The sequence below is a fragment of the Notothenia rossii genome (assembly GCF_949606895.1).
Source record: "Notothenia rossii genome assembly, chromosome: 3".
Lineage (NCBI taxonomy): Eukaryota > Metazoa > Chordata > Actinopteri > Perciformes > Nototheniidae > Notothenia > Notothenia rossii.
In genome coordinates, this window is record NC_136901.1 from 35,083,498 (window position 1) to 35,107,077 (window position 23,580).

Here is a 23,580-nt window from a genome sequence, read left to right on the forward strand (position 1 = left end):
GAAAGTCCCTTTTAGATTTTGACGTATTACATTCTTCTATGTGTGTGTGTCCAGATGTGGATGAGTGTGCTCTGGGATCTGACTGTGATGAACACGCTAGTTGTCATAATACAGACGGCTCCTACACCTGCACCTGCCTCCACCCGTACAGTGGAGATGGCAAAAACTGCACAGGTAACAAGACGCAGGTCCACAAGCATTCATGTTGGAGAATAAAGACACTTTGAACCATTTCACCTGTCCATTTATAAATCAATGTATTATATGTGTGTTTGTTTGGTTTCCCACCAGCACCAGTGAAATGTAAGGACCCAGGGACTCCAGATTTCGGTCACAGAGAAGGCAGCAACTTTCTGATGGGCGGTGAGGTCCTTTATGGCTGCGAGAACGGCTACGAGCTGATGGGCCCGTCCCGCCTCCTCTGCCTGGAGACAGGAAGCTGGGACCATACTGTCCCGTACTGCAGAGGTAAGGGGTTCGGTGGTCATGTCACGCCATCATAATGCAGCAGCTGTGTTGTATGTTTTCAGTTGAGATGTTCCTGTTTGAATAACATTTGATAATAAACTACAGTGGCCTGCTTTTTCGCTTGTTGTGTGATCCCTGATTTGACCACAAAATGACACATTTGAAATGAGAACATTCCTGTAACATAAAGCCATTACATAACCATTTGTTGTTATACAATCCACCACAGAGTTTTTCTTGCAAATGTCAGTGAATAAAGAAACGTAATGGCTTTATATGTATAGCTTAGCCCAGAGGTTACAGGTGGACGTCAGGTTAACATGAAACACTATAAATATACAGGCTTAATAGGAAGAGTTTCAATTGAATTATAGCTATTAAACTCCACTTTATGAAATATTATCAAGGAGTTTCCTCATCAAAGCATTCAGCTAATAGAGCCAATAGGATGAGAGTAACACATAAATGAGACTTCACAAGTTTAACCACAGTCTTTCATTATTATGCAGAAAGCAGAAGTACACTGTTCAGCTGGCTGACAGGCCTGCAGGCTGTTCAAACCTGTCAGTCGCTCCGTATTGGCTGATGACCATCATACTGAAAGTGAAGCTATTGCAGTTAGAAGTGAAGCTGTGTAATTTCAATCTGTAATATTAAAAGCAGCTGAGTGGTGTTCTCTTCCAAAATAGAGTAGTGTTTCCCCCGCTGAGTCAGTCATCCCTCATTGACTGTTGATCGTAATATCGAAAGTGAAGTGATCACAGTTAAAGGTGGCACTGTAATATATCTGAGTTATACAAAGCAGCTGCATAGTGTTCTCTGCAGTGTTATGCCTTCAATGTCTGAAATAGATAAGATAGACTGCCTCCTTAAATGTGGGGGTGGAGTTTGAAACATGGGCATGACGGGAAATGTGTAATCCTGTATTTCTGGAGCCTTTACACATGTGGCTACTTTCATTTTGGCTTTGTTATGTTTCTCTTGTAACTATTATTTTATGGAAGTGTAAAAAGTAATCACTAAAGTACTCCTTTAATTGCTTCTCCCCTTCATTTACTAAGGCCACTCAGTCACACCACCTTGGCATCTATCCATTTAAACACTTTCCTATGTGCCTCTTTCATCCTACATCCCATCAATAACACTGACAGGCGTCTGTAAACGTGTCTCTCCTTATGGCAATGAGTACAGAGGTTATTTTCTTTTTAGATTTGCATTTGGCAATATCATGTTTCTAGTTTTACATTAAAATGACCTGTGTCGCCCTGCAGCTCTATCCTGCCCGCTGCCATCCGTCCCAGAGAACTCCGTCCTGACGGGAAACAACTTCACCTATGGAAGCAAGGTGACTTTCAGGTATCATTTGCATCCCCGTGTTGTAATGATCACAGTAGGAAAAGGTGTTACAAACGTGTACATTATACGCTTGTAGTTTCTTATTCAACTCTCTGTTTGTTTTCCGTCTTCTCAGCTGTAACAATGGCTTCCTGCCTCAGATCCCTTATGAGTTCCAGTGTCTCGCTGATCTGAGGTGGAGCGGGAGGCCGCCTGCCTGCCACCCGGTGTCCTGCGGAGGGCCTCCGAATGTGGGGAACGCCGACTACATCCTCACCACAAACACATACAAGTCCATTGTCACATACACCTGTGCTGAGGGATACAGGTATGGGTACACTACTGTTAGTTTCTGTTTAGTATCACCTCTACTCATGTTTGATTTATCATCATATTTAGTTTTTTTGCATGTAAATGGTCTGCAAAAGGCTAAAATCCCAAAGTTCCCTCCAGAGGGAGTTTCTCTTCCACACACTCCCCCTCCTCCCCTGCCTGAAACGCCTCCATTGGACTCCTTTGTTTACTTCCAAAACACAGTGAAATCACTATGAAACACTCACACTCCTATTGGCTAGTGCTCAAATCACATTGTGGGTGTTTCTCAATCGCGACGATGCTTGCTTGGTAGCACATGTCTTCCGAGTCACTTCCTTCAGAAGCGAGGCAAGAATCCTTCCTGGTATTTGGAAAACGAAGAGTGGAACAGGCGAGCAAGTGTGCAGGTGTGTTTCATATGAGAGGCCCCGTCTTACATTTTCCGCCACAGATTTTGTGAAATTGGTCCGTGCGCAAAGCATTGTGGGGATTTTAAGACCGCGGAGTCTACACATGTGCAGCCTCGAAATTTCTCGCTACGAAGTTCGCCGGGCTCGGTCGAATTCCAAGTATGCTGGACATTGGAACAGTCCTTCGGCGGCACTCGATGACGTAGTATGCTTGAAATAGTGGCTCTGGAGCAGCCTTCCTCGACATTGAGAAACACCCAGTAAGTGAAAGGTCAAGGGGCGGGACATCTCTAAGTGGTTGACCAATCAAAACAGAGCTGGCCATCTAACCAATCAGAGCAGAATGGACTCTCGTTTCAGACAGAGGGTGAAAAGAGGTCCTGCAAATTAGCATAATAGGTCCCCTTTAAGTTTAAATAAAACTGAAGTAAAAGTATAATTGTTGTATTTATATTTGCGGAGTCAAAAATGATTTGTTTTTCCTTTTGCACACGACAGTACATAACCACAATGCAGTTGTGACCTAAAATGTAATTGTGAGCTCCATTTGATGCTCTGTGTACCATTTCATCATGCTTTGATGTATTTATTTCACAAAGGGTCCTGTATCCATCTCTGTGACACTTTGATTGCAGTAGAGTGAGTGTGTTAACTAAATACTGTGTGTTACTGCGAAGACCACAGGGCTCCGTGGAGGTGGTGTGTGAAGCGACAGGAGAGTGGAGCCGGCCCACTCCCCGCTGTGTGAACGTCCTGTGCAGCGAGCCCCCCACCCTGAAAGACGCTGTGACTGTAGGAGAGATCTTTGAGCTGGGAAACAAGGTGCACTATGTCTGCAAAGAAGGGTAAATGTGGTTCAAGTCTTCTCAGTTAACACACTGTTGCTAACAGTGATTGAATAAAGTACATTTACGCCATTTTTGAGGAACTAATGCTACTTTATACTTCTACTTCACTTCATTTTGGAAGCCAATATTGTACTTTTTACCCCACTACATTTATTTGTCAGCTTTAGTTACTATTTACTTCACAGAATCTGATTATTAGCACATTCAAATATGACAAAGTATCTGAGTACTTCTTCCACCACTGTTTGCTGATGTTACAACTTAATTAGAATGTTCCCTTTATCATATCAGGTTCTATTAAATTGGACTCCTTTCGCTCATTTCCTGATATTTTCGGCCTTCTCCACAGCTACACTCTGATTGGTCCAGAGACCAGAGAGTGCCTGCCGAGCGGTGATTGGAGTGACAGCTCCGCCCAGTGCGTCCCCCGCTCCTGTGGCCCCCCGCCCGCCATCGAGCACGCCGAGCCCTACGAGAGCCACCAGCTGTTCGGAGACACCGCCAACTACTACTGCACGGACGGATACACCGCCGGCAACAACTCCAAGATGGTGTGTAACGCTCAGGGTGTGTGGGCCCCCCCCGATGGCCTGCAGGCCCCCTGCTGCATCGCAAACTTCTGCCTGCGTCCACCTGATCAACCCCACGCTATTCTAGATTCAGTCAATAAACCCAAATACACCAGCAACACCGAAGTGAGCTATAAATGTGAGGAGGGCTTCATGCTCAACACCACGGCCACCCTGAGGTGTCTGATTGGGGGGTGGTGGGATCCCTCGCCCTCTGATATCGGCTGCGTCCCGGTGAGGTGCTCCAGGCCCGAGAGCATCGACCGGGGCTATGTGAGCGGGACCAACTACAACTTTGGAGCCGTGGTGGCGTACAGCTGCGACAAAGGCTTCCTGATCCGAGGGGAGAAGAGGAGAACCTGCAAGGCAGATGGAGAGTGGGGGGGGGCTCTGCCTTCCTGTGTACCTGTCACCTGCCCCCCCCATCCTACACTTAAGAATGGATACATCCAGGTAAGACACATCCTGCTTTTTCCCACTCAAATAAACTGTGTCAGAACATTGTCTTTTTAACTTTGTACTACTATTTTTTTATTTTTTTCATGTTTTAACAAACTTAAAAAGGGAAATTATAGAAAGAAAATTCAGGTAAGACAAAATAATAGTAGTGACTACTAAAGTAAAACAAATGATTTACGAATATATATATTTAAAACATCCCAAAAATAAATAAAGGAATAAATAAAGTCCTTAATGAAAGTTTAGCACTAAATATAAAAAAATATATAACTTTCTTATTTGTTTGATAATAATAATATCAAATAATAAACACAATTAATAATATATCCCTTTGTCTACCGACCCAATAGGTCAGAGGTCGAGTCACCTTCAACAGCAAGGTGACGTACGCCTGTAACGCAGGATTCAGACTGATTGGTCGCCCAGAGAGAATCTGCCAAGCAAACCGCCAGTGGTCCAACACCGACCTCCCCACCTGCATCCTTCTGACCTGTGACCCTCCTCCCAACATCGTCCACGGACATTACCGGGGGTCTGATTTCCAGGTGGGCCGGAAAGTGCAGTACGTTTGTGACGAGGGTTACGAGCTGGCCGGGGACGGCGTGTGGACCTGTCTGAAGTACGGCAGGTGGGACAAGTCGAGGCATCCTCGCTGCTCGCCGGTCCAGTGTCCGGAGCCGCCGTTGGAGGAGAACCACCTGGTGCTGAAGGGCTTGGACTCTGAGTCAGGAACCGTGGAGTTATCCTGCGAGGATGGCTACGTCCTGGAGGGAGCCCGGATCCTCCGCTGCACCCCGTCCCAAGAGTGGAACGACACATTCCCCGTGTGTAAGCTGGTGTTTTGCGGTTCGCCGCCTGAAGTGTCGTTCGGTGGCCCTTCCTCCTCCTCTCCCCCGTTCCCTTTCGGCTCCATGGTGAGCTACACCTGCATGGACGGCTTCACTTTGAGGAAAGAAGGCTCTGTGTCCTGCCTAGCCAGTGGCCAGTGGAGCAGTCCTTACCCAGAGTGCATCCCAGTGGAATGCCCTCAGCCGGTGGAGATTTCTCATGGTATTGTTGACGTCCAGGGTCTGATGTACCTCAGCAAAGCGCTGTATAGCTGTAAGAATGGATATCATTTAGCGGGAAACTCCACTGTCCTCTGCGGGGAGAAGGGACTCTGGATAGGAGGCGTGCCTTCCTGCCGCCCAATCGAATGCTCCATCCCTAAACAGATAGTCAACGGAAGGGTAGTCTATACAAAACTGCAGTTTGGTCATAGTGCCACGTACTCCTGCCGGCGTGGTTATCGCCTCCAAGGCCCAGAGACTGTGACGTGCCTCTCCAGTGGGGAGTGGGACATTGAGACCCCTGCCTGTGTGCAGATAGCATGCACCCCACCCCAACCTATCGGGAATGGATTCGTAGAGGGGCAGGATCACAGTTTTGGCGTCACCATTTTCTACAGCTGCTTTCCCGGCTTTCAGCTCGTAGGCCAGGACCATCTGACCTGTGAGGAGTTCGGCTGGTCTTCCTCTGTTCCTCTCTGCGTGCCCTCCGACTGCGGTCTGCCTCCTCACATTGACTTTGGGCAATACATTAGGGTGGTAGGGTCCTCTGATGCTTTTTCTACAGACACATTAGCTGCACCCCTGGACTTGAGCTTCCTCCACGGGACGTATATCGAATACCGTTGCCACAAAGGTTATGACCTCACAACCCCCACCAGGTTGGTGTGTCTGGAGGACGGAGGCTGGAACGGCACGGCTCCTTCTTGTAACCCGGCGGAGTGCGAAAAACCACAGAGTCCGGAGCACGGCTGGGTGAATGTGACGGATACGTCCCTCGGCAGTATGGTGAAGTATACCTGTGAGGAAGGATATGAGCTGGAGGGGGAGGCTGTGAGGCAGTGTGTGTCGGCTCGACTGTGGACTAATGAAGCCCCGGTGTGTCGGCCTGTCTCCTGCGGCGACCCCGGAGCTGTCGCCAATGGCTCAGCTCAGGGTGGAGCTTTTGTGTATCCCGAAGTCTTGAAGCATGAGTGTAGTGCTGGATTTGTCCTGAATGGTAGTAACACGATGGGCTGCGGGGCAGATGGGAAGTGGAAAGGAGAGAAGCCTCGGTGTGAGCCAGTGTCTTGTGGTCCTCCTAAAGTCCCCACTGATATTACTTTCAAAGGAGAGCAGTACAGCTATAATGAAGAGATAGAACTGAGCTGTCGGCCCGGGTTCATCCTAAAAGGTAAATCAGTCAGTGTTTGTCAGGCTGACGGCACCTGGAGCCATGAGTCTCTGACCTGTGTACCCGCCCGCTGCGGCAAACCATCACCAATCCCCAACGGGCGTACATTGAGCTCAGATTTCGGGGTGAACACCAAGGTAACTTACGAATGCGATGAGGGATACACACTTAACGGAGATCCAGCGCGTATTTGTCAGTCCGATGGGCTTTGGGACAAACCCGCTCCTCGCTGTGACATCATCAGCTGCGATCCCCCCGAGGACATCAGCCACGGCTTCCTGAACGGCTCCAGCTTCAACTACGACGACGTGGTGGAGTACGTCTGCTTCGATGGCTACGAGGTGTCCGGGGCCCCCATCCTGCGCTGCTCCGCTCGGGGCTCCTGGGTGGGCACGGTGCCTCAGTGTCGGCCCTGCGTCTGCGCCCCCCCCGTGCTGAAATTCGGGTCGGTTCAGGGTCAGGATCGCGCCTGCGGAGACCGAGTGAACTTCCAGTGCAACGTAGGCTACAAGCTGCTGGGTCCCCCTCAGGCGGTGTGTGAGAAGGGGGGTGTGTGGAGCCCTGGCGTTCCTGTGTGTGGCCGGGGGAGGTGCTCTGTCGCCCCGCCTACAGTCCGCAACGCTGTCCTGCAGGGCGGCAGCAACACCTTCACAGACACCGTCATATACAGGTGTCGCCCCGGCTACCAGCCAAAGGGCTTCCCACACCTCTCCTGTGGAAGAGACGGCAGGTGGGGGCAGCCCAGAATCAGCTGTGAGCCCATGAGCTGCGGAAAACCTCCCGCTGTGGCCCACGCTCAGGTGGAGGGAGACACCTTCACCTTCCCAAACCAGATCACATACGGGTAAACACTGGGGTTATTACTCTCAAGCTTTTCCAAATCTCTTTCTCCTATTTTTTCCCTTTCTTATTTTTCCTGCATTTCCCTCCCACTCTTCAGGTGTGACGATGGCTTCACTTTATCCTCACAGACAGCCTCCCTCTCCTGCCAGAGCGACGGCGCCTGGTCCAAACACAGCGTCCGGTGTAGCCCCGCCCCCTGCCTGCTGCCCGCAAACTTCTCCATGCCCCATCTGATAATCAATGGGAAGGAGCTCACTCCGGTCGGGGGCACCATCGCCCTCTCCTGCCCTGCGGGGCTCCACCTGCAGGGGGCAGCACTAGCTGAGTGTCTGGTAGGAAACATGTTGGTCAATTATTCGTCAAAGTCTCTTAGATCTCTAATCTTAATGTGACTTCCTTGTTGAATAATCGTTAACAACTAACTTCTGTTCCTTAATGTGCATGAAAAGGAGTTTCTCATGTTCTAAAAAGCTTTTTCTGTCAATCAAACCCTGGCAGTAGATGTAGAGACATGCCGATATCACTTTGCTTGAATTAGCCATACTAGGTTTGCAATGACCACTTTGCACACGTCTCTGCTTGTTTCCACTGTCAATTCGATAATAATGAAGTGCTTTCCTTTCCTCTGTTGTATTGTGTGCTCAGCTGGGAGGAAGCTGGGCTCCGAGCGTCTCCTCCGTGTCCTGCGAGCTGGTGTTTTGTGAGAAACCCCCTCCTCTTCTTCACGGTGTCACAGAGGGGGACAGCTACAACTACGGAGACTTTGTCATGTACTCATGCCTGCCTGGCTTTGACATGAAGGTACTGCTCACCATGCCACGTTTAGGGAACATGAGTTCATGGATTATCTCACCTCAACAGAAACACAGGAAAGAAAAGAACAAATCTTGCTTTCAACCTTAAAGTACATTTTCCAAATTGTTTTAACTCCTAAAAACATGTGATTTGTATAGTATAGATTGAAATGGTCAGTTTTTGCCCACTCCTCTCCTGTAATACAACAAAGGCCTTACTCTTCCTCTCCTGCAATGGGAATGTAATCACCAGACTGAGCTAATGGCCGATCAGATTACAGAAAGTCACATGATTTCTCCTCAGCGCTCAATAGAGAGTGCAGTTCCAGAGAAAACAGAAGCAGCTGACTCACTCCATCCATCTCGCCTCTGCTATTTGAATGCTCCCCTCAATGAGTGCCTTTTGTTTCACTCCAGACACAAACTACTGACTGTAAAGCATCATGGGTCATGCTATTTATGGGGATTGATATTCCCACACTTTGCTGTGTTTAGGTCATCTGCTTGTTTCTTTACACTTTGTCCTTCCTTCCACAGGGAGACTCTGTCCAAACCTGCCAGGGGGACAGGACGTGGAGTGGCACCCAGCCGGAGTGTGTTGGTAGGTTTGTTTATACAGCAAGGATGAACCAGGAAATGAGATATTTAATCCGTTTGCTAAGAAGTCACAACTCAAGAGTATTGACGCCTACGACAGACCTGCATGTATTTTTCAGGTGTTGTCTCAATGCAGGTACACCATTTATTTTGCATTCCTAAATATCCAAAATCGACATACTTCAGTAACTATTCATCTTAATATATTCTTCTATCTTAAAAGGCTAGACACTCACTATTACTATCAATTCCCAAGAATTGGAGCATAAGAAAACCACACAGAAAGTTGAAAACAATCTTCTTAAACCTGTTTTTAAACACACACCTTCACACACACCTTTGACAGCTTTTCGCTTGTCTATTGTCTCCGCAGCCCAGTCCTGCGGGCCTCCTCCCACAGTGCAACACGCTCAGGTCAAAATGACAGGCGACACCCACCTGCACACTGCCAGCTATGTGTGTGATGCCGGCCTGCAGCTAGTCGGCCTAAAGACTCTCGTCTGTGTGGCTAACGGCACATGGAGCCTTCCAGCGCCCACGTGTGAAGGTATGAGGGCCGGACTCTGAGCAATACACCGAAAGTGAATTGTTATTTTTGGCGTCAAACGAGAGACATCTTCGAGGAGCTAATTACAGGATGTTAGTTTATTTTGTGAGCTAATTTATTTCTATTAGTATATCTTTTAATAAAGTGTCAAACCGCTCCCTTGTTTTCCACTGCTCATGAATTGCCACTACAATTAGTACACAGGTTAGGTCCCCTCACCTCCCAGTTCCATGTTATGTTTTTTAAGTGCAACTTAACTGCAATTAAAAAATGTTGTTCTTACATTTCTTTTACTTATATAGCACATTTCAGAAACAAACGCAATCCAAAGTGCTTTACATAGGCAATAACACATGAAACAATTAAAAACAAAATAAGTTGAACAAAAAGACAATTCATAAAAGAGATGGAGGTTAGTAACAAACACAAGAAGGGCTTACAGTAAGTGCAATTAAAAAAACAAACAGGGTTTGGGCGGGGCAGGCTGGTCGTAACACGAACAAGCTATCATTGAACTTGTACATTTGAAAAGTAGCAAACACAAGAAAAAATAATTATTTGACCAGAGTAGCGTTTCTCTTTCCGTGCCATGATTTCTACCTCCATCCTTTTCCCTCTGGTCAGTGGCCAAAGGCTGCGACAGCCCCAGAGAGGTGCTGCAGGGCAGGGTGCAGGAGCACAGTCTGAACTCAGGGCGCGCCGTGGAGTTCCTCTGTGACAAAGGCTACAGGCTGGTGGGAGACTCCCTGGTGGTGTGTCTGGGGGGCAACACCTGGAGCTCCACCTTCCCCACCTGCCAACGTGAGACACACACTGAGAGACATGCATGCAAAACGACTGGTTTGATTTAATGAATGTATTACTACACCCCCCTCTGGTTTCCTGTTGTGGTTGACATCACTGTTGCATCAGCTACCTTACACAAACTGTGAATTTAGCAAACGTTTGCAACACTTACATCACACAGTGTGAGCTAACATTGAGTTTCCCTGTCTGTTTCACAACATAGCCTGTGACAAAATGGTCAATCAGACATATTTCTAGACGCTCTAGACATCAGGAAATGTGTGAAGATGTAACATTCAAATGCACCCGAGAAGTACATTCTTAAATAATGTTGTGTTTAATCCAAATGATGTTGCATTTCAATACGTCTTAGGTCCATTATGTACATCTCATCTGTCTTTGTTAAGCTTGTAAGGTGCGATTCCTCTGTGGAATTCTGCAGCGTCTGGGGTGTTGTCTCACCGGATTCAATTACATGTGAGGAGTTTGCGTGTCAATTGGGTAAACATTCATTCATTAATAATAAGTTCTCTCTGTTCATTCCAGCCAAGTCCTGCCCGGCTCCTCCAGGCTGGGGGGGGGACAGCAGGGACGGGCCCCCGCAGGAGTTTCATGTGGGACAGTCGGTGCGCGTCCCCTGTCCCAAAGGTCAGCAGGTCAGAGGCAGCGGGACCGTCTCCTGCAGGCCGGACCAGACCTGGAGCCTCGTCAGTGCCGTGTGTGAGAGTACGTATCTCATCTGAAGGGGAACAATGTGCATATCCTCTTTGGGAAATATACTTTAGTTATTTAATTTCAAAAGCCTAAATGATATGATCACACAGTCCATCAGTTAAAAGGTCTTGTTTATTGTGAAATAGAAATACTGACAGATATTAGATTGGTGAATATCCTTTGCTTATTTGAGTTTTTTGAGTTTTCTACATTTTATTCTGCTTTATTCATATTTAATATATTGTTTAAAGTAATTTTATCACTTGATTTGCAGTTAAATGTACGGCTTTGATAACTTTATTGAATATATATTATTACAGTTCATGTGTCACAACTCTTAATTTTGACAGATAATGCCAACAGTGTTTGTTCATCATGTGTGTATGTAAAAGTGAAAATGCTCAAGAACAATATGTTTAGCTTTTCCTTACTCATTCTGAGATGAAGTTCATGTGATTTAAATGTGTTCCATCAAATCAATGAAATGTCATAATGAGGTCAACGATACGTAATCAAACTAGCGAACCAAGTAGAAGTCGTGTATTTGATATCTGCACACGTCTGCATGCTCCCCGTGTGTTGTGCCCATCACTTCATCCACACCTGCCCGGCTGCCTGTTTAAGTGATCTCTGATTTCTGTCTCTCGCTGAGCTTTTATGAAAACAAACACTGCATCAAACACTGCGATGGTGTCCTTTACGCTGGGCTAATTACAGGCTCCTCTGTGGCTGCTATGGCAACCTTTGTCCCATAATGCTCTGATCTTTCTTACGCACTGAATATGCAACACAAGGCTGCTTCTGTTGCTATGGCTCGTTGTTTGTGTTTGCATGCTGTTTATTCTCCTGTATGCATGCATCATGAAAGGTAGACCACGGACTGTGGAGCCACACGACTGAAGTGTCGGACACATCTGGATACTTTGCATGAAATTCAATGTCTTCACAGGTGATGAGGGACGTAGGAAACACCGCTTGACTTCCTTCAATGGACACAGACTTCTTACTCTGCAGGACACCATTTCATAATAAGTGTTTTATAGATTTCAAATAGGTAGACAAAAAAGAACATTTTGGGAGGCCCTTTTATTTACACTTCTGAATGCTTTTCTTCAGGTGTTTCTTTTATTTTGTCCAATTCCTGTTTACTTAAAATGGCCTCTTCGCTCAAACTGAAGAGTGATACGCTAATCGACTCTTAAGGCCATTTAGTAAAAGAATCAGCTGTACATTGAGACAGAGAAGAGAAAGCGTGTAGTGAGTAACTCGTCCCATCTGGGCTGTTGTGCAGGGGTGTCCTGTGGCCCCCCCCTCCACGTGGCCCACGGGGTGGTGCGGGGGGCGGTGTTCCAGTTCGGGGACGTGGCGGTGTACTCGTGTTTTGGCGGCTACGCCATGGAGGGCGTCGGGAGGAGCAGGTGTCTGGAGAACGGCACCTGGACGCCACCTCCAGCATGCAGAGGTAGAGAGAGAACACCCGGGACCCTTCCTGCTTCCTCTCACTGTCTCCTCCTGCCACACATCGCCGTGCTGCTTCCTACTTCTTAACCCTCCTATGGACTGCTCCTCTCGTCCCCAACTTATACGATTTCCTGAAGGATGTGCGCTTGCTCTCTCTGTCCCCTAATGGCTTCTTCTTACTCCACTTGCATGTGAACAGAATGCGAACTAGCAGGTTGCCTTCCCTCCTTCCAAGATAGAGGGATAGTTTGGAGGTGGGGTTGTATGAGGAGCTTCTGCGGTGGTAGATGGGGATCACGCCCCTCATTTGGAGAAACTGACATTAGATATTGCAACGAAGCAACTGCTGTGTACGGGGCTGGCAGCAGGATGTATTTTAACCACAACAAAAATCAATGTTAGTTTAAGTTTATGTTATATTTAGAATATTTTCACTTTTTTCTAAGTGGCACTAAAGCCGTTTTATAAGCTACCAGACTCTATTGACTATCTTTTAGGTGTCTACAAATATGTTTTGTTGTTGCCTCCATCCACATACCTAGCTTTGCTTTGGTGCCGATTCTGCTGTCTACATCCATAAACTGGCTATAGAGGATGCCTCGTACAACCCCAAATTGAAACTTCCTTTTAAGGGTGGACAACGCAAAAACGTACATGTGACTGTGTGATTCATATATGATCGATGTCTGGATCCAGCCCAGTAAAGGGAGGGAAAACCTTGTCATGCCAAAAAGTAGCTTGTTACTGGCTCTCTTCTGCCTTAGAGTGAGGAACAAATAAACAGGAAAGTAACATAGACACATCTCTCAGCTGGCAATAGGCCAGGTGACCAGAATCTAGTTCAGATGTAAAATGAGAAACAGATTGAGGCTTGAGGCAGATTGAGTAATCCCTGAAGTATGTGGGGCAGCAGGTAGAGGAGAACTAGCTTCCTTCTTGAACAACTGTAAAGGAAGGAACATCACAGACTAATAACACACACACATACACACACACACACACACACACACAGACACACACAGACACACATAGACACACACACACGGCAGAAAGAAACTTGAGATTACAAGTGACATGAAATTCTAATGGCCTCTCGTATGTTTTACATATGACAACAAGGGCTTGATCCACAGCTGCTGAGTTTCTGCACGTTCCTGTTTCCACAGAAACACACACACATGTCAGGATGTTAGAGGAATCTAATCTGCACTTTGTGAATGCTGCTGTTGTTCTAATGCATGCGTGACGTTGTAGAAACTGTTTTTTCCACTTATTTCACCAGAAAGGGACTGAAATTCTCTCTCTCCTTTGTATGTGGACACTTGAAGAAGATTGTCGACTGTACGTGAAGTATAAAAACATACAATGTGTGTGTGTTCCAGCGGTGTGTTGGTTGCAGTGCCAGAACGGAGGCGTGTGTCAGCGGCCAAACATCTGCTCCTGCCCCGAGGGCTGGATGGGCCGCCTCTGTGAGGACCGTGAGTGTTTAAAAGCCCTCAAACTTTGTGTTACAACTCAAACTAATTCTCGGCAAAACGGGAATCCGCCCATCTTGCCAAGCTGGTGCGTAAATGAGCTCAAATCAAAACAGTTAATTTGAAGGCCTTTAAACACACTGATCAATCTCACACAATCAAGCAACTAAGGAGGAATCCTGCGTGATCATTCTGTGAAATATCAAAAAAATATATAACTATTTGCTATTATTTTTGACTGATATGGCAATTGGGATATGACTGTCAAAACTAGAGTTAAAATTCTGCACGTTCCAGCTTTGCAAAAGGGAGAATGTTTTAGTTATAATATTTACAGTAAATTGAAAGGTTTGGAAAAACGTGTGAATGTTTGTACGTTGAAACCAAAATGTAACAAGACGAAATAATTGAACAGTTCAGGATTTCCACAGAGGAGTCCGATGACCTTAAATGACTTCCTGTCTCCTCTCCAATGACAGCTATCTGCATCCTGCCATGTCTGAATGGCGGCCGCTGCGTGGCCCCCTACCAGTGTGACTGTCCCTCTGGGTGGGCGGGCACACGATGTCACAGCGGTGAGTCAGCAGTGTTTCACATGTTTAGGAGGATGTATGTGAGGGAACCTGCCCACATACTGGGAACGTAAGTACTACTTGTGCTGGGATTTATGAATGTGTGTGTGTGTCCACAGCTGTGTGTTCATCGCCTTGTCTGAATGGCGGCAAGTGCATCCGGCCCAACAGATGTAACTGCAGTCCCGGGTGGAGCGGGCACGACTGCTCCAGGTGATTTACCAATAAGAAAGTTATTAAAAAGTGTAACTGTGTGTTAACCAGAGTGCCTTTAGCAACTATCTTAATTCAGAATGTTTCAACAGATTAAAAACCATTTCTCCTTCTCTTTGCAGGAAAAGGAAATCAGGATACTATCACATGTGAATCGTCCAATGAAGGGAGTTCTTGTATAGTAAACTGACTCATTCATTCTCATCTCTCTGCAATGGCGAAGCAAGAACCATTTTGTAAAATAAAGCTGTATTTTTTCATATAGAGACTCAACAGTATTAAACATATGCTGCTATATACTTGTACGATGTGTAAAAACTATTGATGTGATTGTCCAATGTATATGTGTAAACTATTCTCACATTTTTATTAAAGCATAAAATACCATTTCATATGTTGTTGTCGTTGTAATCAGAAAAGTACAAAGTTCCTGTAACTCATTTATTAAATCCACATTAAACACAATTTACAAAGCCAATCTCATATCAAACAGAATTCAAAGTGACCACATGGCAGGAGGTCACTAATACACCATGAGGGGAATCAATGATTGTTTTTTGTGTGGTATAGAAGACCTAATGGTTATTTTACATTACATTGGCTACTGTGTTTTTTACACAATGAGGGTGTGTGTGTGTGGACTGCTCCCTGGAGGTCTATGTCCTCAAAGAGGCCAGTTTGCTTATCAGTTTTGCATCGTTGGCACCAGTGAGCTCATCCACCTTAAATGCAGCACAGACAGAATGATTAATGACAGCTTGAATTCAAATATAGATCACCAGGACAGAATGTGTTTGCTTATGCTAACATTAAAGAAAAAGAAAAAGGAATGTCAATATTTGCTGTATCTTCTCATGCTCACCTTTTCTTCATTCTTGTAATAAAAGAATGTGGGCATGGCTTTGATGCCGCAACTTTCAGAAACATCCTGAAAAGGGCAAAACAAACATGCTGTAAGATGGATGGACAGTCACTGCTACGCCCGGGATGAAAACAACATGCAACCCATATGTGAAGCACCCGATAGTTAGGGTATCAGAAAACACTGCGTTTTTAATAGCGTCCAACAGTCCAACCCACAGCAGGAGATGTTTTTATAAAAATAAAAGGTTTTGTTATTGTAGTGAAACATTTTTAAAACGCTGTTGACTGAGTAGCAGCATCTTTTTAAATGAATGAACTTACTGCAGCAACATCCACGTCCACCACCAAGAAAACCACATTGGAGTTTTCAGGAAGATCCGCCTGTGCCTGAAAGAGAGTCGACCAATGAGCATTAATAAACACAGAATACTGCTGCAATGTGATTGGCAGAGAAGAGGGATCTGATGCACAACATTCCTTGAAATCTTGATTCTACAAAGTTATGTGCAACCATAACAACATTTAAAAGAAACAGGCTGGCTCTTCCCCGTTTAAAGAATGTTGCCCGAGCGGCCCTCTGGGAGCATGCGTAACTCAGAGAGGGGCTTCCCTTAAAAACAAACATACTAAAAACATGTGTTCCACTAAAGCTGCCACTGTCTCAATACATCAGAACCATAAATCCACAGACAGCAAGTGACATTTTGTTGATTTAAAATCATTTCAGTGTTTAAAAGGATTACGGTTTGCGCCCATAATCTAGTGTCTTTTCTCTCCATTCATTTCAATTCACTGTCTTTTTTTAACCATACCAAAATAATCAAACCATGGCTTGCACAAGATTTAAGAGCCAAAAATCATCCTCTTACCTTAAATATTGGGCCAATCTTTTTGCAGGGTCCACACCAACTGGCTGTGAAGTCCACCACCACCAGCTTGTCTCCAGCTTCCTTCAGAGCCTTATTGAACTGCTCCTACAGAAAATGAAAACATATTTGAAATATAGGATTAACAACTTAAAATGGAAAATAAAATAATTACCACCATGTTCTTTGAAAATTACTTTTTTATAATAATAATTCAAAAATGTTTCATTATTTAAATGTTAAGGTATGGGTTGAAATATATGCTTTTTGAATGACGGTAAGCTACACAAATAAAAAACTAGACAATGCATTTCCTGCTGAAACTGGGTGTGAATATGTTTGACAACTTTAAAGGTTACCATGGCGCTTCATACAAAATATATCTGACTTTGTGTGGCTTTTATTTAGAAAAATAAAGCTGATCCTGGGCTTCTTGTTTCTTCTTGTTCGGTGAATTTGTAGGACTTTTATTTTTGAAAGAAAACAACCATCTTCCTCCGCTTCCTATAAAGTAACTCTTTGGTGCTTTCATTTTGAATAGGTATTGTGGCAGGGAGAAAGAGAGAAAAATGAGATGTCCAAACATGGGAGATTATTCCCTAAAAAAATTGGGTCTGGTGGGAAAAGACGTGTATCTGTCTGTCTAAATAAGTAGCGTGGAAAGTCTCAAAACATCCAGTGTTTGTGTGCGCGTGTATCAATCGGTCTGTGGGCGTGTCTTCTCTAATTAGATGATGTCACTCAGGTGTGTGGCCCTAATCTGCCCAGGCTCAGAAACACGGTTACCCGAGTTCCATTCAGAATGCATTGAGGTTCATCTGACAATTCTGCCTCCTTTTAAAAAACGACAGCTCCTATTAAATACATCAGACCGTGAGCACCAGGGAGCCCCTATGAACCGATCTGTGTGCATTTTCTGTGTAAAAATGTGAAGATGACAGCAGTTTTTATAAAGTTTACTTCTTGCTAGCCTTAGGAAAAAAAATAGAACACATTTAACATGGGCGTCTATTAGGAGCAGGGTGGACTTTGTGTCACTGATAACTAACTATTGGGCCAGAATGGTTGGTCAGTTTGATATGACGAAGGCATCGAGACACGGCTGACTGAAGAGTCTGTCCCATAGATACAACTTTAATAGTTTGAATGAAGTGCGTAGCTGAAGGTATGCGGAAGAAGGAGCAGCATCGTGCAGGTGAAAGAGGATTTGGAGTTTACGGCAATTGAGTTACTTGTTAGGGAAAAAAAGTTTTAAAAAGCTGAATATTTTAAAACGTTTCGATGATTAAATAGTTTCCCCATCATGTGCGGAAATAGCTGAATAGCTAAATATTTGGATATTTGAATGGTTTCTTAAGCTGGAAGAATGCGGAAGTTATTAGAAGCCAAAAAGCGTGGAAAAACTTGAAGACTATACATAGTGGGAATGCTGCTGAATCAGCAGCTGTTTGACAAAGTTTAACAATAAAAGCTGCAAAACAAGACACCACTTACCAGATTGGTGATGTTGGTAACCCCCATGATAGCTGTGACTGTTCTTTGAGCAGATGATCCGAAGACTAAAGTTTGGGAACTCCTGGAAACTGTTCAAACCCAGCAGACTTAACCACGCCCACTTCCGCATCAACGTAGCTCTGCACGACTGTACTGTAGTTAAGTACGCTTTGGAGGGACTTGTACTTTACTTGAGTATTTCAATGTTTTGCTACTTTGTACTTCTACTCCACCACAATTCAGAGGTAAATAGTGTACTTTTACTCTATCAATTTAATATCTTTAGTTACTATCTTATGATCAACACTTAACTAAGACTTTAGTGACACCTGGAGCATACAAAGTCATTAAAACTAGCATCTTTACCAGCTTTGACAACACTTTGATGTATCAATAATTATTATCAAAACGTTTAATATATTATTTTGAAATTGACCAAATTAACCACAATGAGTACTTTTACTTTTGGTACTTTAAGTATATTCTGATGATAATACTCTGTACTCTTACTTGAGAAACATTTTGAATGCAGGACTTTTACTGTAACAGAGTATTCATACACTCTTGTATATATACTTTTACTCAAGTACAAGTGAGTACTTCTCCCACCTCTGGTCATGGGTGTATTGTTCATTAATCTACTAAGGAAAATATGCCCTATGAAGTTACTGCTGCTGTCAAATTCATATTTCGTGGGATGAAAACACTGAGGGTGGCGCTCTAATGATGCGTCGATACTTTCGTAATACGGAAGTGGGAGTGGTTAAATCTAAACTCAAAGTCCAACCGTTGTTATTATACATCCATGAGTCCTAACCTTTATATATACAATCTATGGTACTAACCAAAGCAGGAGATTTTTGTAAAATAAAAGTTTCTCATTTTAGTTAAAAAAAAATAAAAAAGCTGTTGACTGAGGTAACAGCGCTCTCTGCTGGCTCGAGGAAAATGGCATAGACTTAGAATAATTGTAAATTTTCAAAAATGTCAGTGTTTACTGAGTTGTGTGGGGTTTCTTAAACGTTTACAAATATGTAGTGATATATGTGAAGGCCTAGCAAGTCATGCATATATTGCATAACTTTTTCTTCTTTTAAATATTTGTACACAATCATACGTTTTGCGATTCATGCGGATTAAGTTGCTGATCGCAGGGTGAGGGTGAGCAACCATAAGTTTCACTTTACTTTTCAATTTTAATGCTGACCTTGGTAATGAAGAAAATATTCCACGTTTATAAAGCCCGTATAAAACAACACCATAATGGCGCACGGTGCAAAGTAGGTGCGGTTATTATAGTCCTCTGTACCGGATATACAAAGACGGTAAAATAGTGTTGGATGCATTTAAATATGAATCAGAAAAGTACAAAAGTTCCTGTAACTTAGCATTTATTTAATTATTAAATCCACCTTAAACACAACATACAAAGAAAGTTCCAGAGTTAGTCAGAAGCCAATCTCATATAAAACAGAATTAAAATTGGTCATCATGCTTTAATCAAACTTCTGTCAGGTAATACATACACTGAATTAACAGTACTCCAGTATGTCAACAAGACATGATGAGGGGAATAAATATATGTCCATTACTGTGAGGAACAGAAGATGTAATGGATTTTGTACGTTACGTGAAACTGGGATTTCACAAACATGTGCAGAGGGCGATATTGGTTTCTGTGGGTTTTATACAATGAGGATGTGTGTGTGGATTGCTCGGTGGATTTCTATGTCCTCAAAGCTTTCAGTTTCTGGATCATTGAATCTTTGTTGGCTCCAGAGAACTCGTCCACCTGAAAGACGGCACAGACAGGAGGATTAAAGACTGTTTGATAAAAAAACAATGACACTTTCATTTCTTAAAATGTAAATGTTTCTCACTCTGGAGAAAGGCTTAAAAATCTTTTGTGGCCTGTAACAAAATGTTTGCTTATGCTAACATTTCAACTTATTTTTAAATAAGTGATAACATGTAAATACTTGCTGTATATTTTCATGCTTACCTTTGATCCATTCTTGTAATATTGGAATGTGGGCATGCAGCCGATCTTGCAAAATGAACTCACTTCCTGAAAATCACAAAAACAAGGACAGTTAGACAAATTGAGCTAAGGGAACATAAACACTTTGGGAATACAGTGATTCTAGGTATTTCTATCTTATTAGGATAATTGTTTGTTTTTTGTAGACAGGAATATTGTCCACAAAAGAAACAAGCCGTATGAAGTTAACAGCTTCACAGATCAGAAACCCCCTAATATGTAAACACCACCTTTTTGTCAGAATATGTGTCAATAACAATAAGCCACCACAATCATACTGTTTCAAAGGACGCAATTAGCAACAATTATCCTTTCATTATGCTCAAGCACTGAGGCAGAAAAGCTTCAGTCACATGAGCCAGCTGTGGTTCCACACGGCCAGGTGAAATGGATTTTAAGAATAGCTCACATTGCTTTGAGTATTAACGACATGGCGACATGGCAACCCCCCCACCCCCAACACAACCAGTCAAAGAACAATTTGTTTAATCCTTCTCTCACCCACAAGACCAGACCTTTCTTCACATTTCCTGTTACAGATGTGGTTAACATACTAGATATTTTCTACTTCTATAATTCTCCGATGAACCAGGAGCAGTGTTACTAGTTGCCCAGTTTGATGGCTCGTGCTGCGTTGTTGTGGATCACTGAACTAGCAGCAGCTGTAGTAAACTTATACTGAAATCTCAATGGAAAATAAAGAATCTTACATCAGCGTCATCCACGTCCACCTGCAGGAAAACCACGTTTGCGTTCTCCGGAAGAGTTGATTGATTCTGAAAGTGTCAAACAATGAGCGTTAATAAATGATGCAACGGGATTTTGAGAGGATAAATGATTAATTTCTTCTCTTTGAAATCATGGTTATCTTATTGACTTAAGTTCAGCCCCCATGGGTCTTGTAAAACAGTCATCTCCCTACTTGAGGTTAGAAACAGCTTGAAAAGGGGTTGCCCAGAGCAACAAGAGAAGCTGTCCTAGAGCAACATGTGTCCCTCGGGCAAGGGATGCATCTGAATATTTACCTCATATGCGTTTGTCCTCAGACTTGGGAAAGTGACCAACACAGCATATGGAACATTTATTTTACTTTGGTTCTCCTTTTCTAAGCATTCTAAAAATAATTAAAGGTCCGGATATGATACTGTTTTTCATCAATATATTATAGGTCTCAGATACAAAGCATGTCTCTGAAGCGTTTGGCTCCAAACACCAAATAGATCATTGTAGCATCCCATAATCCCCTCTGTTTCAGCCCTGTTTCAAAAGTGCTGATTCTCTGTCTGTTACTTTAGATGAAAATAAGGAGCCATTCCCCATGCCCCTCTGAGAGAGATTTGGTAAAAAAGAACACAATGGTGCTCTAGGAGGAGATTCAGGTGATAAGGTGGGGGGGGGGGGGGGGGGGGGTTTCCTTGGTTGGTTATTGGCTAATGGTTACCAAGCCAAAACATCTTTATGACATCGTAAAGTGGCCAAAATCTGATCAGCTCATTTTCAGACAGGTTCAGGTCAAAAAGTGAGCAAATCTTTTTTCCTGAAACTTTCATAATCTCTTTACACAGAGGGGACAAATGTTTATTTATAAAATAAATGAAAAAGTGGATTTTGCAAAATAGGTGACCTTTAAAATTATGGCTTGTACAGGACTAAATCATCTGCTTACATGGAATTCTGGGCCAATCATCTTGCAGGGGCCGCACCAGGTGGCTGTGAAGTCCACCACCACCAGCTTGTCTCCGGCCTTCTTCAGTTCAGCCTGGAAATCCTCCTACAGAAAAGGAACACAGATTTTAAACTTGATCAAACCATAATGGATTCATGCCTAACTAAACATACTTGTAGCAATTTGGAAGCTGATGTTATTGATATTCACTCTGTTTTACTTTGTGGTGGCTGTTTCGTCCCATGGTCACACATTGTTTTTATTATCGTTATAGTTCCAGCAAAACAGTTAATATGTAATGACTCTTCCCTTTAAAATAAACAAAACATTAACCATAATATCAGAACGTTATAAAAAAAAAAGTGTGGTTAATAATGGTTATAAACTATGAACTGGCATCTTTCTCAACGAGTTTTTTTTCCACCAAACATCCGGGGATTACCATCACCTGTGCGACCCCGGAAATAAAGTATGAGTAAAGTACATTACCGTAACCACCCCTCCGACACAATCAATGAACGGCCTGCTGTGGACGGCCAGCCATGCAACGTGATGCATGCAGTATTTACATTAGCTACAAGTTGTTATAACTTTAGCATCTCCACCCGCAAACAAAACAATAATAATGAATAAAACCAACGTCACTTATGCAGAATTGTTGGCGTACAGTCAAACAAGCACTCACTCAGATACATGCTACTGGTATAAATGCTTGTTTATAAAAAGATTCATGGATGTATAAGATAACTGGATACAAATATGAGGGTTGCTAAGTCACGCATGAGGCTAAAAACGGCCTGTGCTAAAAGTACCCGTATGTGGGCCCATTGAGCATGCGCAGTTGGATTTCCCTGTAAGCCCCGCCTCCGATCTCCCGCTCTCGGCTCAGTTAGATGGATGGAGAGGGAAAATAACTCTGGAATCAGGCTTTAAGCGAATTTCACAACTTTTAGACCATAATCATTAAAATAAGGGCTATCAAATTGTTCGTACTGGGTGGTTGATTAAGTAGAAAAAAAACTATCCGCTGATTTACAGATGTCAAATAAAGTCAATGGGAAAAAGTATGTTGGGCCAATGACGTCATGGACTGACAGGGAAAGTAGTACCTTCGATTGGCCACTACGACATTTTGCTTCATAGCCCGGCGCACTCACAGCGTTCTCTTTACACAGCCATGGTGCAGAGTAACAGAAACACACATGGTGGCGGCTAACGTTATTCACGCTGATTCATCCAGTAACGTTTTTCCATTAACCTAACTTACAATTCCATTAAGGCATTATTAGAGGCGTGTTTTCTATCCAACGCACCGTTATTTAAAAAGAAAAACCTATTAAAAAAACGAATATGGAGAATGAGAAGGGGAGAGGGGAAACAGGCACCAGCACATCGAGCAAGCTAAAAATAAATCCACTATTTCTTTTTTTTTAACAAGGGTTCTTCCAAAAGCGTTCAATACAAAAAGCTGCAGAGCAAAACAAACTTACCAGACTCTCAATGATGATAACCCCCATGATAGCTGTTGAGTGTTCGAGGTGATGAAGCAACGGTTTGGGAATCCCTTAACTCCAGAAGACACGCCGCGGTTTTATGGCAGAGCATGAAGCTACACGAGCAAAGTCCACCACACAGCGGAAGTACTATCAAAAATAAAAATAAAAGTCGTTGTCATTGTCACATGGCGTTAACAGCATGGGTGTATATCTGAATTTAAAATTGGTGCACATTACACAATTACTTTATTCATTTTGTGAAATAATGTAACTACTGTTATATACCACATTTCATTCTACAATGTACAATTATTTTAAAATACACTGCTACTGTGTACTTCTGTAAAGTGCAAGGACCCCAAGATCATACTTAAGTACAATACTTGAGTAAATGTACCTGACTGCATTACATCACCGGTTGTTTTGAATTTGTATTGAGCGTTGCAAAGCTTTTTATAAGAAAGACTTTTATTTTGAAGGGGCCAGCGATGTAATATTTTCCATTCTGGTTGCTTTACGCCCAAATG

General features: G+C 43.6%; 3 protein-coding genes across 4 annotated transcripts in view; 1 reads left to right on the forward strand and 2 right to left on the reverse strand.

The window, feature by feature from the left end:
• The window catches only part of svep1 (sushi, von Willebrand factor type A, EGF and pentraxin domain containing 1), an 80,628-nt gene extending 65,615 nt beyond the window's left edge, over window positions 1-15,013 (forward strand). The window contains exons 34-51 of one of the 2 annotated variants that reach the window (XM_079669178.1): window positions 55-174; window positions 292-468; window positions 1,740-1,824; window positions 1,940-2,131; window positions 3,206-3,373; window positions 3,726-4,398; window positions 4,755-7,468; window positions 7,565-7,799; window positions 8,113-8,268; window positions 8,799-8,862; window positions 9,232-9,405; window positions 10,030-10,206; window positions 10,738-10,917; window positions 12,197-12,367; window positions 13,749-13,844; window positions 14,321-14,416; window positions 14,533-14,626; window positions 14,749-15,013. In XM_079669178.1, the coding sequence (XP_079525304.1) occupies window positions 55-174; window positions 292-468; window positions 1,740-1,824; window positions 1,940-2,131; window positions 3,206-3,373; window positions 3,726-4,398; window positions 4,755-7,468; window positions 7,565-7,799; window positions 8,113-8,268; window positions 8,799-8,862; window positions 9,232-9,405; window positions 10,030-10,206; window positions 10,738-10,917; window positions 12,197-12,367; window positions 13,749-13,844; window positions 14,321-14,416; window positions 14,533-14,626; window positions 14,749-14,779 (5,603 nt within the window). In that variant the 3' untranslated portion in view covers window positions 14,780-15,013. The remainder of the gene's footprint in view (window positions 1-54; window positions 175-291; window positions 469-1,739; window positions 1,825-1,939; window positions 2,132-3,205; window positions 3,374-3,725; window positions 4,399-4,754; window positions 7,469-7,564; window positions 7,800-8,112; window positions 8,269-8,798; window positions 8,863-9,231; window positions 9,406-10,029; window positions 10,207-10,737; window positions 10,918-12,196; window positions 12,368-13,748; window positions 13,845-14,320; window positions 14,417-14,532; window positions 14,627-14,748) is intronic. The other variant, XM_079669179.1, reaches the window with a different exon arrangement.
• A 40-nt stretch (window positions 15,014-15,053) lies between these two features.
• LOC307031799 (thioredoxin-like) lies at window positions 15,054-18,007 on the reverse strand. The gene is made up of 5 exons (XM_079669209.1): window positions 17,851-18,007; window positions 16,360-16,464; window positions 15,812-15,877; window positions 15,489-15,554; window positions 15,054-15,348 (listed from the first exon to the last, which is right to left on the reverse strand). Exons 1-5 carry the CDS (start codon window positions 17,875-17,877, stop codon window positions 15,283-15,285), a joined length of 330 nt encoding a protein of 109 aa, XP_079525335.1. The 5' UTR covers window positions 17,878-18,007; the 3' UTR covers window positions 15,054-15,282.
• Window positions 18,008-19,224: 1,217 nt separating this feature from the next.
• Window positions 19,225-23,204, reverse strand: txnb (thioredoxin b). The gene is made up of 5 exons (XM_079672136.1): window positions 23,048-23,204; window positions 21,558-21,662; window positions 20,602-20,667; window positions 19,853-19,918; window positions 19,225-19,642 (listed from the first exon to the last, which is right to left on the reverse strand). Exons 1-5 carry the CDS (start codon window positions 23,072-23,074, stop codon window positions 19,577-19,579), a joined length of 330 nt encoding a protein of 109 aa, XP_079528262.1. The 5' UTR covers window positions 23,075-23,204; the 3' UTR covers window positions 19,225-19,576.
• Between the last annotated feature and the right edge of the window lie 376 nt (window positions 23,205-23,580).

Bases quoted from the DNA above. Each gene is read 5' to 3' on its own strand.
- txnb (XM_079672136.1), bottom strand. From the start codon at position 23,074: ATGGGGGTTATCATCATTGAGAGTCTG. The intron at 20,668-21,557 runs GTAAGCAGATGA...TGACACTTTCAG, and splicing joins TGATTGGCCCAGAATTCCAT to AATCAATCAACTCTTCCGGA. The intron at 19,919-20,601 runs GTAAGATTCTTT...TGTGATTTTCAG, and splicing joins TGGACGTGGATGACGCTGAT to GAAGTGAGTTCATTTTGCAA.
- LOC307031799 (XM_079669209.1), bottom strand. From the start codon at position 17,877: ATGGGGGTTACCAACATCACCAATCTG. The intron at 15,878-16,359 runs GTAAGAGGATGA...ACTCTCTTTCAG, and splicing joins AGATTGGCCCAATATTTAAG to GCACAGGCGGATCTTCCTGA. The intron at 15,555-15,811 runs GTAAGTTCATTC...TGCCCTTTTCAG, and splicing joins TGGACGTGGATGTTGCTGCA to GATGTTTCTGAAAGTTGCGG.